This window comes from Scatophagus argus, chromosome 11, assembly GCF_020382885.2.
Source record: "Scatophagus argus isolate fScaArg1 chromosome 11, fScaArg1.pri, whole genome shotgun sequence".
In the NCBI taxonomy this organism is placed as follows: domain Eukaryota; kingdom Metazoa; phylum Chordata; class Actinopteri; family Scatophagidae; genus Scatophagus; species Scatophagus argus.
Genome location: NC_058503.1, coordinates 16359111 through 16376024, shown reverse-complemented (window position 1 = coordinate 16376024; position 16914 = coordinate 16359111). Strand labels below are relative to the sequence as shown.

Here is a 16914-nt window from a genome sequence, read left to right as displayed (position 1 = left end):
TCTGTTCATTGATTTTCCTTGGTTTACTGCCAGTCCTGTCACAGTTGCTGTTTACTTCGCGCCGTCGTCGACTGTGACCTGAAAAGACAGCAAAGTCAGCAGCTAAATTTTCTGACTTAAAGCTAGCTGACATTTCTGCTGCGGCCGATTGACATTAGCACAAGTAAATAGTAATGGTAAGATGGTGTACTGCTTTAAGGTTATCTTGTATACCTACGACTTCCATTTCTCAGTCTAAAGGCACTAAATTAAAATGTTAAATTTGAATGCTAAGTTACGACTAATCGAGCTTGTTGGTCAGGGGTTCACTTTAGCCAGCTAGGCTAGCTTAGTTGCGATTTAGCATATCGTTTCTGTCAACATAACGGCGGAGTGAAGCAGTCTCAGAGTAGTGACAGCAGTGTCAAATTTGCCCCATCTCTTTGAATATAAGTCAGTTCAAAGGTAGCGGTAATGGTGAGGAAAAACTCCAGAAATGTTGGGAAGTACACAATGACACGCAAGTCCAAGCAGTACAAAAGGACTCCCGGTCGGCCCCTTGCGGCCAGAACCATCGTGACCCGCAATCAGCGTCACATCAGCGGCAGCTTCTTCTACAGGCTCCCGTCGGAGGTGTTCGACATGATCCTGGATAAGATGACTGGTAGGTGTAACTGGCAAGCTTTGTAACACGACATAACGTAATAATTACATGGCCTTCAGAGTGTTACTGAAGCAGAACATGTGTATATACCCATACTACAGTAGCTGTGTAAAAAAAAAAAGCCGGTTTATTTGAATAGTTCAGAGTCAACTGGTAAGCGTACAGTATGAATGGTAAATTGCTCAAAGAAGCTTTATTTTATTATATTTCGTAAGTGTTCTTAATTTAGTATTCTGTATTTAGTGTTTTCTTTCTTTCATCTATTTTGTTCTCTTTGTATTAGATTTATTTCTTAGTTTTTTGTCATTTCACGGAGTGCTGAATCAACAAAACTGTAGCTTAGCATAGTGGTAATAAACATCAAGGAATTTCACAGTATTGCTTTGGCTGGATTTAAGTCCAGATTTTTATTTTTTCTGTTTGTGCGGTGCTCTGTGTAGTATTTGTCAGCACATGCTGTGTACATACTGCATATAGTGAATGAAAATGTGTGTGTTTGTCAGTGCTGGAGATCAGTGTGCTCAGCATGGTCTCCAAGGACTTCACTAGACACGTTGTGAACTACATCTCCACGCTGGTCTGGAAGAATAAAATGATCGCTGATAGCTTTCACTGCTGCACCTGCCTTGAACAGAGATCCACTATTGGACGCTACAGAGATCTGGGTAAGGGACAACTTGAATTTTTCCCCGAATAATTCATTTTGTCTTCTTCTTTGGACTGCATATGATAAATTTATAACCAGCGGCCTGTTGATCTGTGATAGGCATATTACTGATAACCTCTTCCAGCCTTTAACACTTAAATGATCACCTCAGGATACTCGGGTTTAGCTGCCCTGTGAAGTGAAAGAGCAGGAAAGAATCTGTCATTTTTTTAACTTGCTGTTGTGTTCAATGTCTCAGGTCTGTTGTTCAAGAGATGCACCCTGTTGCTACCAACAAAGGACAGGTTAAAGTTTATCTTTAGCAAGTTTTCAGAGGTAAGAAAGGGAGAGGCGAGGAGTCAAGACAAGCAAGAACAGGATATTGTGGTGCATTAATGCTAATCAAGTTAACAATGCACACCATATTTTCTCTTGGAATACAACTTATAAAATATATGAGATAGGATGAAAGAATAAATACAATTATAAACATGCACATTTAGTAATCAAGTTAATTATTGATATGCAGTAGGGTTGAGTAATACAGGGAAACAATATGTCACTCTTTGTGAGTTTTTCCTTATATTTGTTTCACCTGATTTCCATATTTGCAGATTTTAACTTAAAGAGCACCTGGTTTGCCTTATATGAAACTAACATATCCCTAGATAACAGACAGCAGCATTTCTTCATTTTGAGTTTATGAATAAATAAAACTGTCCCACTGATGTGTTTCAGATTCCCTGCTTCATGTTAGAGCAATGTTTATTACCAGACTGTATTGCTTTCTCCAGCTATGGAGTCTTCCTCAAGGTGAGGGCCTCATATAAAGACGGAAGATAAAAATATAAAGACCACTCCTCAGGATACCTTTGAATTTATATACAGCTGTTTAGAAGTCTTACTAAGAATCACGTTTCAAACGTTTTAGCACAGAAATTTTCTGTTAGCGAAAGTGTTAAAATATGTTTTGTTGAATACTTTACAGACACTGATCGCAGGGTGGGATGAGCTGGAGTGCCAAAGAGTGTTCAGCTTCCTGTGTGACATCACAAATCTGCCTCAGAAAGTCGAGGCAGTCATCACCGGAAAACCAGGTTTGTGTTTTAATATCTGCAAAAGAAAACATTGCTGAATATAGAACAGGACAGCGTAAAATGGAGAACAGTTCCTCAGAGAGGTCGCTCTATTAAAATTAGTATGTGGAATTTTTATGTAATTATTACAAAATGAAACAATCCTGGTGAGAATTGGTGAAGCATCCTTCTGCATTGTATTTAAGCTGTTAAAAAAACAGAACTGACAGGAGAGTGAGTCCTTAGCATTGCAGAAGGGTTAAAGAGGGAGTGACTGACTTTACAGCCTCTTGCTCACTTTGGGCCTTTTGCTGCTGATCCTTGTGAAAGTCTTGTGAGGCATGATGCAAAAAGGATGTTTCTCTACTTGTTGGTCTGTCCTCAGGGGTAAGGTGGTACCAGGAGCTGCAGGTCCGCCTGTTCTGCCGTAAGGTTCTGTTGGACCCGTGGCTAAACCAGCCAGAATGCCAGTTCTGGCTAACACTACTCCTGAAGCCTTGGCCCATGGTCAGCCAGGCACACTTAATGTTCATCCTCTACGGACCTCTGCTTCCTGGGGGTAAGATAGGCTCTTACACTTACAGTTAATGGGTAGCTTACACTGGTATCGGAAAACTTGACTCCTATTCAGTTTGTTTTGAATTTTTTTTTACTTAGTATGACAAACATAGTCAGTGGGATACTCTTCTCCATGCAGGCACCCTCGGTTGGCAGGATCTGGTGGAGAGGGAGCTGCCTCACAGCACGCTGTGGGACCTGGCAAGGGCCATCCTTATGCTTTTCAGCAAACTAGAAGTCAAAGACCGGGCCAGCCATTCAATGCTGACAATCTTGGAGGAGCTCATTGGTATCATACTTCAGTGGTTCTGAAATGTTTTCATGTCACACTCCCACAGATAGACACATGTTGAGGTTACGGATCCACACTTAATAAGAAATGAAGACTAAGATGTAGATGAAGGCACATTTTAGTGATTGTGGACTTGGTTGTCCTCTTCCTCATCACCTCCAGTCATTCCCCAGCCATGGCATGTGGAGAATGTGGCTCGTCTTTTGGTGCTGTGTGGCAGCAGTCTCTGTTACACCTTTCTAGCCAGCAAGGCAGTCAACGGGCGGCTTAACGAGATCTCCAGGCTCATTGTGTACATCATACTGGTGAGAATACCCCTTATTTGTATCATCAGCTGCATGCTCACCGACTACATGGTCGTTGTACAGTTGATGTAGAACGAGTCATCTTAAAATGACCTCCTATTGATTGTGACTCATTTTGCTCATTCTTGCTCAGGGTCAGGGTGCTGGAGTCTGACTCAGCATGCACTAGGTAGAGGGCAAGAATATAGGTTGAACTTTTCTCTTCTCTAGTACAACAGTCTCAATTTACTTGAGTCTGAACGTGCCTGCTAATTTCACAAGCTTGCAAAGGTAGTAAACTGTCATCTGTGGGCTTTAAGCACCACTTGTGCTGATTTCGATTAGTTCGAATTGGTGTTACCCACCCGTAGGGGCACCCGAACGTAAGCTGGTTGATCATCGTGGAAAAAGTATTTCTTAGGTAATAATATGTACAATTATTTCTCCTGAACAGACTTTATTATATACTTAACTTGATTTCCTTGACACTTAGTGAAAATCTCTTTTTCATTTTGACTTGGCAGTAAAGGCCGTCACGATAATGGGACCTTGAAACTTGACACAGCACATTTAAAGTGTTAAAGCTTTTTTGGTAAATAACAGTGTTTGTGCAATGCTTTATATTTAGTATGGATTCATCCTCAGGTGTGTGAGAAGGATGGTTATCACATGACCTGGGCGGTGAAGTTGGTGCAGCAGATCTGCAAGTCGTTCAGCACGGCTCCTGAAAAGTTCCGCTTCGTTCAGCAACTGGAGAACATGTTCTCCGAGGTCATCAGGGAGATTTTTGAGTTTTCTGTTGCAGGTAACACACCACCTAAAGCTAATAAATCTAGCAACTCATTTACCTGATCAAGCGAAGTGATTATTGAGAATTTAACACTTTTTAAACATGTTTTTAATATTTACCATTTTCTGGAGCTGATAATGTGTGAGCAAAGGAGTGAGCCATCTCGCTTTTTTCTCACCTCTGAGCTGCATGGGTGCGGTAATGAAAGGGCTGAAGGTGAAGTGAAAATGAAGATTTAATTTATTTTGGAAACAAGAGGTTAATTAGGTGGTGTTAGAGGGCGTAGCCGAAACTCCAGCTATGCTTTGTACAGTTTGCTGTAAGTTTCTGAGCAAGGTGGATAAGATTAAATACAACAGTTCACTATAGTTATTTGATAACTGCTAATAAATAGAGTTTATTTATTGAATTATTTTCAGCTTGTGCAGATGTGTTTTCTTCACATAGAACAAACCCTGATTTGTTTGTCTCCGATTGTTTCCACGCTTCAATTTCTGAACCCATTTCATCTGCACCCAGTGCTAATGGCCAACAATGCACCTGGAGTGCTGGACTCATGCATTGTTATAATCTCTGCTAATGTGAATACAAGGAACAGACTGAGCAGGTTTTTATCTCAGCTTGAGTGGCAAATAAGAGTGAAATGCTATTTAAAAAACAAAGCAAGTGGAATGATTTTAGACTGCATTAGTGGAGACAGAAAATCCTGCCGCTCAGCTCACTTTATATATATACATATATGCTGTATATTCTGTGTATTTGTATTTCCTAGTTGGTTGTCAACATTTCAGGCTTGTGACCCTTTAAAGCAGTTCCCACTTGACACCACTCCATCATCACAGGCTGCATGAGTCGACTAGCAGTTCAACTAAAAACTGATATTCCCTTCTCAGATTTTCATTTTTATTAGCCTTTAAACAGGTATGTTTGAGAAAAAACAGTAAAGTCTTTGTTTCTGTATCTTATTAATCATATTGCTAAGCCCCAGAATGATTTTGTAACACCAAGTTGGGAACCATTGACTTCACATGCCTCAAGAGTCAAACTGAAATTCGTATAAAAAGTCATTTACTCCATCATCCGTTTCCCAGGAAACCATCTTGAAGAGACTTTCCAGACCCTGTGTGTCCTCCTGTCCTCCAGCGCCCGCTTCCATGCTAAGTTCCTCCACATGTTCCTCAAATAGGAATGACAGGATGTGGAGGAGAGGAGGAGGTGCTGGGGAGAAACAAACAGCAATAATGAAGGAGAGTAACTAAAGATACGATGGATCTTTGCATCAGTGCTAAGATGAAACAGGAAGTGAACTTGAGGTTTTTTTGTCTGAGGAAGAATTTGGTTGACAGTTCACTACATGCTATGAACAACACTGCATTTGTTGGCTGTTTATTTTTGCCAAATAGCATAGTTATTTATGCAAAATATATATTTATCTTAAAGTTTTAAAATCTTGTTATTCTTCAACATCTTACATATTTATTCATTAACTGTGGCAGTATTTATTGACACTATTTATTCACATTTAAGCACTGTGTAACTAGAGTTGTGATACTTTGTGCTTTTTTATGATTTATTAAATTTATATTTTCAGTTGTATTTTGGCTTCATTTACATATTTTAACTTTTTAGTGGCATTATGTGGCCGCCCCCGTGCAGAAACAGAAACAGAATGCGCACTCTGCAAGTAACAACCTTTTATTTTCCTCCAGGCAGTACAATATCCAGCAGTGACAGCATTTTTGGAAAAAAAAACCAAAAAGTTCAGTTGTTGATATAAATCAAAGCATGTGTCATGAAATAAAAAAGAAGCAGCCTCAAATAATAATAATAAAAAAAAATGTTACAGAAAAAATATGGATATTTTCAGTTTATGGTATGTTTTTCAGACTTTCAGACAGGTTATTAGCTACTGGTGGCTGCTTTTTTATTAGCAGGATTTTTCATCTTTTTTTTCAAAGAAACATGGTGTCAAACAGCACGGGAAGTTTTAAGGCCTACGACACCAAGTGTGATGAATACTCTCCAACCGGTGAATGAGATCCACTGGCCTGTCCAGTTCTGTCCAGACATTTCAGTCATTCACGTGTTCATTGTTTTGATATGATCTGGCAGGGGGAAAAAAAAACAAAAAAGACGCAAATCTGGTAGTCTTAAGATCTTGTATCTTAGGTAGTAAAATTAGGCAACACAACACACAAGTTTTATATATAAGTTGGACAAAAAGAACAAAAAAAAGATATTGAAAGATTTACAGTGTAAACCACACAAAAGCTTAATTTGGATGGGATTTATTTCTTCAGGGGAAGCTGAGTGATTTTTAAGATGACATGGTTTTTCTCTGCAGTGTTAATTGCAGTCATACATGTTTCTGGCAGTGCTCGTTCAACCTCCCATGGTTTAAATCCCATCCCGAGAGACACTGAGCTACAACCTACCACCACAATCACTTTACATGTCGACTTATTACAGCATGATGATACTTACTGTCCAAATTGTTCTGTGGGCACAAGACAAAAGACATGTCTTAACAGAGATATTAGTTTCAATTTGTTTTCAAGGTGGCTTTGCTCATTTTATTAGTATATATATATAGTTTTAGCATGAGTTTTAGTTTTTTATCATAATAAGGGAAGTATTTGTCAGCGGCAAGATTTAAGACATTCAGAACGGTTATTAAAATACAAACACAACGTGAAGGCAGCTGACTCAGTTGTGCAAACCTCACAATCTCATTATGCACCAATAAGTCCTCATGCTTTTTGTGTCCACAAATTTGACAAACTTACACTGACAACACATTAGCTGTAGATATATTTTTTGTTAACTTTCATCCATCTCAGATGCCCCCCGCCCCCCACCCTGAAATCTATTTTTCATTTGAGTTAGCTCTAAACAGTTTTTTTTCCCACACCTAGGTCTTTGTTTAGTTTTAGTTGCTGGTAACTAGAATAACTTACAGGCGCTAGACATCAACACAGCATTGACAACTGACACTGAAACTTGGAGCACAGTTGTACCTGGCCTTTCTTTTTGACCGAGTTGTATTAGACTTACTGAACAAACACATTACCTTGCAGCCAGTCCAGTCCTTCCTGGAGGCCTTCTCCTTTGATAGCATTGCTGGCACTGAAAAAAAACAAACAAACCAACAAACAAAAAAATCAAGGAGACGTGGAGGACTTAATCTCCTCATGGCACACATTCACTTTATCGTGACTTTTCTCAGATCCTGTATGTTTTAAGCTGTCTAGCTCTTAATCCACCTGCCTCCCATCTGTCTAATGAGTAAACAGAGTGGAAAACAAGTACATGTTCAAAACAAAAAACAAGAAACAAAGAAAAAAAAAAAACTAGCCATGGATTTAGAATAATTGCCTGCTGCTGTGCCTCTCGATAATGTTTAACCTCAGCCACAAAAAAGGTCAGATGAACAGAGATTGTAAACAGACTCAGGAAGTAACCAGTGAGTAAACAAGTGTGGTCAGTCTCTGCTTATTGCCTCTGTTTAAGTCTTTAAGCTCCTGAAAGCACAAAATGTTGCAGAAGGGGATGTGGCAGAGCTCAGTTCGGTTCAGCCAGTTTAATCCAAGAGTGCTTCTTTCAGTACTATCTAACAGTGACATGAGTCCTGTTGCAAGCTACTCAGCCGCGTCTCTGGAGGCGGTAAAGTTTTTCCGCCTTTGCTTAGAAGCTTCATCAGGGTGACGTGTGAGAAAAAATAATGAGCAACTGTAAATCTCAGTTTGGACCAATAGTGTGAAGCCCGTTTGGCAAAATATTTTACCAGATGTGCCAGGGTTTGTCTTTGATGGTCTCCAAGCACAACATCTGTGAGACCTTGGCAGAAGACATGGCGTCCTGCAGATCCATCTTGTTAGCAAAGAACAATATTGGTATCTTTTTGCAGCGGATATCTGAATGACAAAACAGACGTGAAGATAAAAAGATCAAAAAGTGTTTCTTAGGGACTTAAGAAATATCAGCAGAAAGTTGAAAAAGTTGAAAGTTGTCTTAAAATAGTACATCAGATATTGAAAGTTGTACCAGATTAGACCATGTGCCATCATGGAGGAGAAAAACAAGCAGGATTTTATTCAGCCAAATCTGACACCCTGTGACTTCAATGTTGTTGTTGTTAAAAGGAAGCTAATGGCAACTGAAATAAACTTAATGTTGACATTCACTGGACTTGAAAAGAAACAAACCTTTAACCATTAATGCCACATGGTTACCATGTTGGATGTAGTCAATGGGACACTCACAACTGAAACTTAGAACACTGCTAATACTGATGCCAGCAAAAATGCAAATTTAACTGCTCTTATCTACTGCTTCTTACTCTGTGCATCTGTTGGCCTGCTCTGAACGACATCTTACTGTACTTGTATAGTGACAATAAATACTTCTACTTCTACTAAATGTTTGTTTAAACTGCACAATTTTGATTATTTTAACAGATTTCCCAGTATAAACCCTGAGCCATGTCTGGTAATTTATATACAAAGGCCACAATCATGCTTTTGAATAGAAAGACTAAAAACAGTTTCCATAGTGTGTCTTTTGTACCTTCGTGACTGAGAACAGTATCTAGTTCCTCTTTGGCGACAACCATCCTCAGCTTGTCACCGCTGTCGATGACAAATATGATGGCGTGGCTCTCTCTGAGGAGGACACGAGAAGTTATAATCGACACACACTTGCGTTTCTGTAAAGTGATGTAGAGTGATGTCTTCCATACTTGTAGTAATGCTCCCACAGGTTTCTGTATCTGTTCTGCCCGGACATATCAAAGACTGTGAAAGACAGGCTGCATGCAGAGAGAGAGAAAGAACAGCTTAGAGTACTTTTTTTCTGGTGCATTAGCCATTTTAATTTCATGCCTGTAAACTAGTCCTAAAGAAAGAAATACACTTCATAAATGCCTATAGAATTCTACCTTGAGCTCTTGAACTTTTCAATGTTGAAGCCAATTGTTGGGACTATTTCTTGTGCCTGCGTCTGCACGCACCCACAAACACAGACATTCAAAACACAAACACACAAAAACAGACAAGTAATGGCAAAAGTATGTCAACAAGGAGATAGTATAAGGAAAGTATGATATGGGCTTTACCTGACTAACATGTTTCCACTCTTCTGAAAATGGGCCTAAATGATTCGAATGCTGAAAACAAGCAATCAGTGAATGATTGCAGTGAAATGAAGGAGATTCTGACAGGCCTTCTCGCAATATTTATCAAATATGTATATAACAAGCTTGGCAGGACTACTCACAGTACCTGAAAGCGTTTAAATGTCTCAATAATGTTTATAACAAAGCATCAAAATGCCCAGCTTCATGTACTTACATTAGGAGGTTTGAGTTGGTTTATGATGGTAGTTTTGCCGCTGTTGTCCAGTCCCAAACACAAAACGTTGACCTCCTTCTTCCTGAGGCCGAGCCAGCCCGTCAGTTTATCCAGAAGCCCCATTAGACCTGACTGATGCTACACCATTAAAAAGTTAATACATTACCCCATGGATGGTGTGACTAGTGGAAATAAAACACACTAAATCTGCAAATTCTCAAACAACAGTGATAAACATAGCTGTGGGTAGTGTGTTCCTTGTACTTGCTGTGGGTGGTGTCACCAGCTGACATGCCGCCTGGGCATCCCAGCTTGTGACAAGTAATCCTATTAGGGAGAATTAAGCTCAGTGAACCACCTGGTGACCTGATCGTGGAGTATGAAGCTTTCCAAACCCCCACCTTACCTTACCTGTGTCGGTGTTGTTATATATCTACATGTCACAGTAAAATAGGACAAGGAGGTCATAAATGTTACATGACCACATAAATGTTGCCTGGACTTGGTCAATATGAACTCAAACATGTACAAAGATTAAATTCTGGAAATGTAACTGTAATGGTAAGCAATGTTTTTAAAGAGGGATGTGGCAAATTCAGCAGAAAAAAACTATTTAAAATATTCCCTCTCAAAGTTAGGTTTTCATAACCTCTGCAGGAATTGAATTTTGACTCCTCTAATGGCAGGACTGGAGTTGGCCAGTGGTCCAACAGCTCCATCTTTTGGCTACTGGTTCTGTGTATAGCTTCACATTACCAGGCTGAAGAGGTGGTAAAAAGGTTGACAATAATTTACAATGAAAGCATGAAAAGTCATATCCGCTGATGGGACTGCTCCTGCATGGTTTCTTCAGTGAGGTCAGGGAATACTGGTGAGGTTTCTCCTTAACTTTAGGAGTGAAAACAATGACATTTCACAGCTTGGAGGATAAAAAACAGCATTTCATCCTTTGAGTCGATTCTATTTTCATTCTCTTTGTTTGCTGGAGCTAAAAATCGAAACAAAGTTAAAATGAGCAGTCAACCACCAGAACTGTTCATCTTTATTTGCAAATAAATATTCGCTGTAACTGCCTCTTACAGTGTGCAAGATCTACAACATCTCTTTGGAAATTATAGAAAAATAAAATACAAGAATTATAAGTATACTTGTACTTTGTACAAAAGAACGTCCTAACATTGCTCAGCAGTAGAACATGCTAAACAAACAGCATCTGATATTCTCCATACTCTGTAGAGGGGTGGTGACTGTGAGAGCGTGTGTGTGTGTGTGTGTGTGTGATCATAAGAGTGTGTGTGTGGCGCCAATGTATATGTGTGTGTGTGTGTGTGTGTATGTGTGCATGCATCTTTCTTACTCCCGAAGGCCTGGATGCATAATTAGGCTGTGACCGAAAGGCACAGATCTCTAGATCCAGTTTGCCTTCGACATGAATCTCTGAGGCCCAGTTTGTAAGAAGAATCACAGCTGCAAAGGGGCAGGTCGCAGTCTCGACTACGGAATACAACTCAAACTAATGGCTAGGTCCTGTGACTGCACTGAAACTTATGGACTACTCTAAAGTGTTTCTGTCCTGCATGGTTAACAGACTGTAAGGCATTCTGTGTGTGTGTGTGTGTGTGTGTGGGTGTCAGTGTCTGTGTGTGTGTATGCATTTTGTTCCTGTTGATGACACACGATGAGTTATGATGCTGCTGTTTATGTTTGTTCTCTCTCTCTCTCTCTTTCTGCCTTCCTGAAAGTTATTTACTCTCTCTGTGCTGATCAGACTACTGCCTTTTCTCGCCGGATTCCACCTGCCGTGCTTTACCTTCCTCTCCAACTCAACTAGCTAGATATATTCTGCAGTGCTGCCTATTCACCACTGACTTAGAGAATGAAGGAAAAATGTTGATTTCAATGGTAAACACCTGACGACTTGACACCATCTACTGCAGATCCAAAAGTTTTTCATTTCAGACTACATTTATGTACACTAGTTTCCCATACTGCCACATATGCCACAACCGTTACATGACCACAACCTACGAACAAACTGGAATAGAATTACTTTGTGAAATCCGTCCAGTAAGCTTTGCACCATCGGAAGGTTTATTCTAATCTGACATCTTGGATGAAATTTGTCCCGTAAGTGCAAACCACTGCCCGTGTTGGTGTGTATTGTGTCTACAGGCAAAATAAAAGAAGAAACAATGAGTGTATAAGACAGTTAATTTTGAAGAACCATAGAAGTCCATGTTAAGTTTCCAGACAATGTCAAACATCTCCTATCTATAGCTAACTTTAGTGAACATTCATATGTTAAGACAGTGGAGATTGTGTAATTTCAGGCAATGTTTAACATTCACAATCCAAAAAAGAAAAAAAAATTCAGGCTTATCACACAACTGTGAGTCCACTTGTTGCTAAAAACTGTCAGAACAGACTTGTATGGTTATTCATATGAAGGCAGCTGCTCCGGTTCTGCAAGCTTAGCATGTAACGGTAAAGAAAACCGGTGGATGGTGTTGTGTGAGCCTCACGTTTGTGCGTCAATGAGAGGTCCGTCATTGCACGATTCTTCGTCTTTCTTTGTCTCTCTGAGATACTGAGGTGACTGCATAATATTGTATTGCTGATTTTGGATAAAATTCTTAAATAAATAAAACATCTTAAATAAGATCCAGATTTTCTAGGGCTTTCACATACAGGACTGCACATATATAGATACTGGGCTATGATAATAATTATCGAGTAATTGTCTATACACTTTTAAACATTCAAGAAATCTCCATGACTTTCTTTCTTCAAGTATTAGCATACCAGATTCTCTGGAGAGAGGGTAAAGTAAAGCAATGCAAATAAAACCATCATGATAAATTATCAAATTCCAAAATTAGAACCATGGAGGATACTTTTTTTCAAAAGACAAAACTTTTCAATTGCACACCTGATAGCAGCTACATGAGCACATAACTCAGAGCGAGAAAAGAACGACTGGAAAAAAAATAAGAATCGAAAGATTCAGTAGATTACATTTGCAAATCTACATGTCTAGATATTGTTGCTCCACACACAAAGTACTGCTGCTGCAACAAGGCATTACATTCCCCTAAGTGAGGGCCTGGGCCAGTCTTTAAAGTCTATCAGGCTGTAATAGTCTGGCAGAACCAGGTATATTGGGTAAGGGGTGTATAAGTAGGAAAAAAGTCTGTTACTACCGGATGTGAGGGAGACCGGGGGGGACAATCTGCTGTGGTGGTCTGTCCCGGGACCTCCTGCATGAGGGGTTGAGACTCATCCACAGGCTGTAGACTGTCAGTCCAACGGTCTAGACTTCACTTCCATCTGGTCCGTCTATCTGTTTATTCCAGGTAGTATTAAAGGGTGTCCTCATACATGGAAACCCTTCTCCTGTTCGTGCAGCAGCTGAAGGCGGAGGGTCTGTACGCTGCTGATGATTCGCCTCTGGTGGCCGATCAGCTCCACCCCAATACGCCTCACATCTCTAGTGCGAGAGCGGAAGCACGAAAACACGCAAACAAAAACAAAAACACTTTAACTTGTGAAGATGTTTCATTGCCTTGATTTCATCTGTACACTACAGATTTTGATATACTTTGTTTGCTTATAGTGTAAGGATTTTTTAATCAACTATTGATGTTGTAATTGTCTTAAGTGTTGGGACTTTTTTTGATTGGAGGTCTCAGTCCTGTGGTTGTAGTCTAAGGATATTTTAATTCACATTGTGACCAAAATGCAAATTAGCTCAGTGCTGAGGGTGTGCTGTCTACCAGCTGTGCATTGTTAAACATCTAGTTTGTAGGCAAAAAATACAAGCTCTATTCTAGCAGTTTAATATTACACTTACATATAGCTGGGGAGCTTGTGAGAAAAGCAGCAGCAGAGGCTGAAATATTCTGACTTTAGGCCCCCTATTATGAGTCACGTCCCTAAACCCAAAGATGCCACATTTCCCATAAGACACATGGCTCTTCTACTCACTCAATACTCATTCTCGCCACAGAATCCAATGTGTTGTAGCCTGCTGCCATGAAATTGCTCTTGTACTGACTCATCTTAATGGAGTCCAGCCAGTCGCCGATGGAGATGAACATTGGGTAGTCCATTTCCTCCCCCGGAGACTCTGGTAGACTGGGCCGAAAAAACAAAACAAAACAAACAAACAAACAAAACACAAAACAGAAAACAGATAATGTCAAATCTTGCTGGTATTTCTAAATCATTTCAGAGGTGGACAGCTGACCTTACTGGCTCAAAGTTCTCAGACTCACACACTCTTGGTCCTAATGTTAAGTGTGGAAGTAAGACAACTTCGCAAACATTCTGAACTAGGAAAGTCAAACTATCTTTGCCTGGATTTAGGGAGAGATATCTTATCGTAGCTCACTGTAAGTCCAGTAACAGATCTGTGGTTGTGCTCTCAGAGATGCTTCACAAATATGATCTCAGGTCACTTAACTTACAGTGCACTGATATATGATTTGATACGAGGAACTCTTCAATACTGTACCTCTGAATGTCCTCTACCAGTGGCAGCAGGCTGCTTGGGTTGCGAATCAGTTTATCCAAGAAGGAAACAACATCTGTGAATTTGGGCCGATGACTCCTCTCCTTCTGCCAGCAGTGCAGCATCAGCTGATGCAGCACCACAGGGCAGCCCATCGGAGCAGGCAGCCGGTAGCCCTCTTCGATAGACAGAATAACCTGGAGTGACAATAGGATGCAAAGAACGAATCAGTCGGTGTTGAAAGTTAGAGATGTCTAACTGTGTGTCACCACCATTTTCCTTGTTACAAGTTTAAAAAGACAAATTACTGTTTCTCTGTGATAACATAACATTGTATGGCATTACATGGGTTTGCATGTAAGGGCTGAGGAGCTGTTGCAAAAGCTTTAGAGTAACACGTTAGTCCCGCTTTTCCAGTTCAGTGAAAATTCATACGACTTCTGCAACATAAAATATTAAGAGTTATGTTTGACATTTTCAATGAAGGTCCAGCATACTCTGACCTGCTGGTGGCACTAGAGGAAAAGTAAAGCAGATTACCAAAGTCAGTAGGAGTCATCCTGTGGGGACCATGAATGTCTTCAAATAATTGCATGGCAATCCATTTTCTAGTTGCTGAGATAGTAGTAATAGACAGTATTTCAGTCTGGACCAAAGAACATCCCTGAAAACACCACCAACGCCGACACCTTAAACTTTTTGACTAGTTGGCAGCAGCAGACATTTGCCAGTAACCCAACACTGTCATATCATCTTTTAAACTAATACTGCAAACTTGTTAACACCAAGGTATTGAAGCAATATTATCATTCATGAATCTGAATCCAATATTCATTCTCTTTCTGCTCTGGTTTCTCTACTAACTCTGCCTCTTTAGCAGCTAAATTCCTCTTAAGTCTACCAGCTAAGTGCTAACTTTGTCTGTCAGCTGTTTGGTGCTGAGCAGGTACTGTACAGTGGGGTTTAGAGCTTTTTCACTAAAAGCAGCTCCCTGATGAGACCTAAAACGATGCTCTAAGAGCTTTGAGACTGCACAAAATGTCTGAACAATGAGCCGAGACTCACTGTGAAGCTCCATAAAGCATAGGGGATAATTTTCTGTAATCACGACAAGCCACCCATTTCACACTGTCATCTGATACACTTATTGTAAGAAAAATCGATTATAGCCGCTTTGTGTAGCTGCTTTTATGTTAACAATAGCTCTGCCGGTCTAGAGGCAAACACATAGATAGCTCACTTGATCCTTCAACATGAATCAGAGAGGTAATTGATGAGATGAACCAGAGAAATAAAGGTCAAAACAGGAAGCATCATCATATTTAATGCTTTTTGTAAGCGCATATTATTTCCCATAACCTCCTTCTTGGATGTCTGATTTGCTGTGTAGTACAAATAAGTTTGAGTTTTCTTCTTCTTTTATTCATGTGCCAAACCCTAGTCAGTACTATCACTGCGACATCACATATCACATTCAAGCATAAAATCCTTTTTCATCTGAACTGATAGTGTGCATTTAAGTAGCTTCCATACAGCAGATCTGTCTGTCATATCTATGAGTCTATGGAAAAAGTAGGAATCTGTGTGTCTTTATAGGAAGCCGTGGTAAGTGGCTGACTAGGAACAGACAGTGTTTGGCTGGTTTTGCAACATGGCTGGCCTTTTGCCTTGGAAAGCACTTCTAAGCAATTCCCAAACAGCACAAATCCTCCCCAAACCCTGGGACCTTACTGAATGTGTGTGTGTGCGCGTGTCCTTGTATAGATGTGTATGAGTCTGTGTGTAAGGGTTGAGGGGATTACGGTGGAGCTTTCACACTCAGCGGACAGAGGGATGGATCTGCTTCCTCCTTGGCCCCTCCAATCCCTGACCACAGCCCAGGGATCAGCGGGTTGCTCAGCCACAGTGAATCCACAGCTTTAAACTCACCCCTCTACTGGACCGAAGTTCTCTGAACTTCTGACCTTTACTGCTCTTTTCCTTTTCCTCTAACACATCTTTTTTTTATAATCCTTTTGGTGAATTTCACAGGCATCTCTATTTCTCTTCCCTTCCTCTTTCGCAGAGGTAGGCTTTTGATGTGAGAAAACATCCAGGGGGCAGGTTAAAGGGCGACAATTTTAACAGATATAATGGAAAGTGAACTCAGAATTTACTCAGTGGATCGGGACTTGAATTTAGAAGTTGATCTGAAATTGTGTTGTAGTGTTGAGGTTAGACAAAAAGGCTTAAGAGGAGAAACAACCTGAACAAGTCTCCTCCATCTTCAAGGAAACATTGCTGAGATTACGCCAAGAAAACTGCTTAAAGGAATAGTTCACTCATAAGGGAAAAGATGCAAACTTTTTACTTCTTTGTTAGGTAGAATTAATTCTCTGTTAGTTCTTTGTTCTTTGTCATTCTTTCTTAGGTATGTATTGAACGTACATTTAGCTGAAAGATTTGCGTGAAACCAAGTACAGGAGGAGTACGACCTAACCTGATGTTCAGTGGATGCATTGTAGGCCACTGAAGACACTGATGTCACATCTTCAGTAAGACGTCTGGGAGATTACATTGTACAAATGAGATATAATATGGATAAAATAAAACTGAAATATAAAAACCACTGTAATTGCTATTTAATGAATTGTGAAACTGAAGGACTTACTCTGAAAATTCTACAGTTTGGTGAATGACTCGTTAAAAATATCCCGGTGTTCAGAGAGAATGCAGGGTGAGCTTTAGATGTGGCTGAGTTGCATATAAAGTCAACAGAAAGCAGTAA

The 16914-nt window shown here is 40.1% G+C and overlaps 3 protein-coding genes across 5 annotated transcripts in view; 1 reads left to right on the top strand and 2 right to left on the bottom strand.

Annotated features, from left to right (window-relative positions):
* The first annotated feature begins 22 nt into the window (after positions 1-22).
* Positions 23-5590, top strand: LOC124067221 (F-box only protein 47-like). Its single transcript, XM_046404380.1, has 10 exons — positions 23-643; positions 1147-1308; positions 1549-1625; positions 2028-2102; positions 2278-2386; positions 2751-2924; positions 3063-3212; positions 3378-3520; positions 4145-4304; positions 5381-5590. Exons 1-10 carry the CDS (start codon positions 454-456, stop codon positions 5473-5475), a joined length of 1335 nt encoding a protein of 444 aa, XP_046260336.1. The 5' UTR covers positions 23-453; the 3' UTR covers positions 5476-5590.
* Positions 5591-6003: 413 nt separating this feature from the next.
* On the bottom strand, positions 6004-10037 carry LOC124067222 (ADP-ribosylation factor-like protein 6). The gene is made up of 8 exons (XM_046404381.1): positions 9638-10037; positions 9226-9287; positions 9028-9096; positions 8856-8950; positions 8074-8203; positions 7360-7415; positions 6774-6786; positions 6004-6394 (listed from the first exon to the last, which is right to left on the bottom strand). Exons 1-8 carry the CDS (start codon positions 9758-9760, stop codon positions 6361-6363), a joined length of 582 nt encoding a protein of 193 aa, XP_046260337.1. The 5' UTR covers positions 9761-10037; the 3' UTR covers positions 6004-6360.
* A 627-nt stretch (positions 10038-10664) lies between these two features.
* Positions 10665-16914, bottom strand: part of LOC124066929 (ephrin type-A receptor 6-like) — a 174716-nt gene continuing 168466 nt past the window's right edge. For 2 of the 3 annotated variants that reach the window (XM_046403801.1, XM_046403800.1), the window contains exons 15-17: positions 14151-14344; positions 13622-13771; positions 10665-13122 (exon numbers count right to left, since the gene is read on the bottom strand). In XM_046403801.1, coding sequence (XP_046259757.1) covers positions 12948-13122; positions 13622-13771; positions 14151-14344 — 519 coding nt within the window. In that variant the 3' untranslated portion in view covers positions 10665-12947. Of the gene's footprint in view, positions 13125-13621; positions 13772-14150; positions 14345-16914 lie in introns of all 3 variants that reach the window. The other variant, XM_046403799.1, reaches the window with a different exon arrangement.

Coding starts and splice junctions, on each gene's coding strand:
- LOC124067221 (XM_046404380.1), top strand. CDS start 454: ATGGTGAGGAAAAACTCCAGAAATGTTGGGAAGTACACAATGACACGC. Junction 1,626..2,027: donor TCTTTAGCAAGTTTTCAGAG/GTAAGAAAGGGA, acceptor GATGTGTTTCAG/ATTCCCTGCTTCATGTTAGA. Junction 2,925..3,062: donor CGGACCTCTGCTTCCTGGGG/GTAAGATAGGCT, acceptor TTCTCCATGCAG/GCACCCTCGGTTGGCAGGAT.
- LOC124067222 (XM_046404381.1), bottom strand. CDS start 9,760: ATGGGGCTTCTGGATAAACTGACGGGCTGGCTCGGCCTCAGGAAGAAG. Junction 9,288..9,637: donor ACCAACTCAAACCTCCTAAT/GTAAGTACATGA, acceptor GGGTGCGTGCAG/ACGCAGGCACAAGAAATAGT. Junction 8,951..9,027: donor CTGTGGGAGCATTACTACAA/GTATGGAAGACA, acceptor TGTCCTCCTCAG/AGAGAGCCACGCCATCATAT.